Raw genomic sequence first — 1518 nt, 5'->3', positions numbered from 1 at the left:
AAGTCCAAAATGTTGGTCCGGACCTGCTGGCTTCTTGTTTTCATTGAACAAGGCATAAACAAACCCCCTAATGGGATATCCTGTTCCACCGGGTGTCCCTTGTTTCCTGGCTAGACGTCTCATACGATTTTGATTGTACGTCGATGCAAGTGTCAGCCTGGTGAATATTTTACTGTTCCCCAACCGCTCGCACCCACCACCAAGTTCACTTCCTTCGGAAATTCTATTTTCTTCAGAGTAGAATCAAAAGCATCCAATAATGCGTCAAGCATGTTCCAATAACCAACATGGTTGTCCCCCCAAAAAACAGGCTTGTGTGCCGAAAATGTCGCGAAATCAGAGCGTATAAGACCCGCTGCAAAATAATTATACGGATACAAATTCACCATAAGTAATGGTCTAGGGTACCAATTTACTAGACTTGAGATGGCGCTCAACGTATCACTACTTGTCTCACTCTTAAACGAACCATTTGATGGTGGAAAAGCAGCTCCCAAAACGGACGTCGACAAGGCAGTGGTCGCCGTAATCGTTTCTAGACCATTGTCACGTAGAAGTAGCTGAATAGCCAGTATTGCTGGCCCAACGTACTCGCCAAAGGGACCGGGAATGGCCTCGTTCCCGACAACAATATATTCTATCGTTATGTAGTCACGGTAGGGTTTCAAATAAGTATCATACCATAACTGCAATTTTTCCCCACCCTCTGCAATCATAGGTAATTGGTCGTTCCTAATGTCAATACTTACTATCATAAACTGACCGCGTAGCGCGTCCATCATATCCTGATTGGGATCCAAAAGCCTTATTTTCTGAAATCCATATTTGTGGCAGAGTTCAACTACAGAGTTTGGGTGTACAGGTAACTCACTTCCTTCCGTTCCGCAGACGACGCCTAAAGGAGCATCATATTCTGCTGTTACCATCTCAATTATATGCTCATGAATAGCTGCCATGCCACACAGAATGAGCGCAACATTCCGTAACAGTCCCATAACACCTGCTAATTACCCACACATGCATTAATAGTAATAATTAGAATGCATGCATGCATCATCACAAATATAAACAATAATAATTATCAACTACTATAAAATAAAAAATATATATACGATAAGAACTAGCTAAGAAGGTTCCTTGTCTTTCTTTCTTCTTTTGTTTTGTTTTGTTTTGTTTTTGTTTTTGTTTTTGTTTTTTTGTTTTTTGTTTTTTTTTTCTTTTTTTGTTGTGAAATCACTAATCACTTTAAAATAATTAGTTATTATGAATCTATCCTAAAATTATTTATAAATCTCAATCTTACGTAATGAGAAATTAGTGCGATCGAGACTAGTAGAATATATATATCTTTACTTATATTTTCACTACTTATTTTATATAAATAATTCATCTCTCTAGATGTGAAACTGAAGTGTTGCAATATTGAAATGCAATAAGAATAGTTTGATTGCAACGTACACGTCAAATGTTGCGGGCGTGCAACAAGTAAGAAGCATAGAGTCCTGCTTACACACTTGA

General features: G+C 38.4%; 1 protein-coding gene across 1 annotated transcript; it reads right to left on the bottom strand.

Annotated features, from left to right (window-relative positions):
• Positions 1-152: 152 nt before the first annotated feature.
• Positions 153-995, bottom strand: LOC133857444 (putative glucan endo-1,3-beta-glucosidase GVI). The gene has a single exon (XM_062292717.1). It carries the CDS (start codon positions 993-995, stop codon positions 153-155), a length of 843 nt encoding a protein of 280 aa, XP_062148701.1.
• Between the last annotated feature and the right edge of the window lie 523 nt (positions 996-1518).

Source organism: Alnus glutinosa, chromosome 14 (genome assembly GCF_958979055.1).
Source record: "Alnus glutinosa chromosome 14, dhAlnGlut1.1, whole genome shotgun sequence".
NCBI classification, from domain to species: Eukaryota; Viridiplantae; Streptophyta; class Magnoliopsida; order Fagales; family Betulaceae; genus Alnus; species Alnus glutinosa.
This window is presented reverse-complemented; position numbering and strand designations above follow the sequence as displayed.

Excerpts from the sequence above, each read along its gene's own strand:
- LOC133857444 (XM_062292717.1), bottom strand. The coding sequence starts at position 995 with ATGGGACTGTTACGGAATGTTGCGCTCATTCTGTGTGGCATGGCAGCT.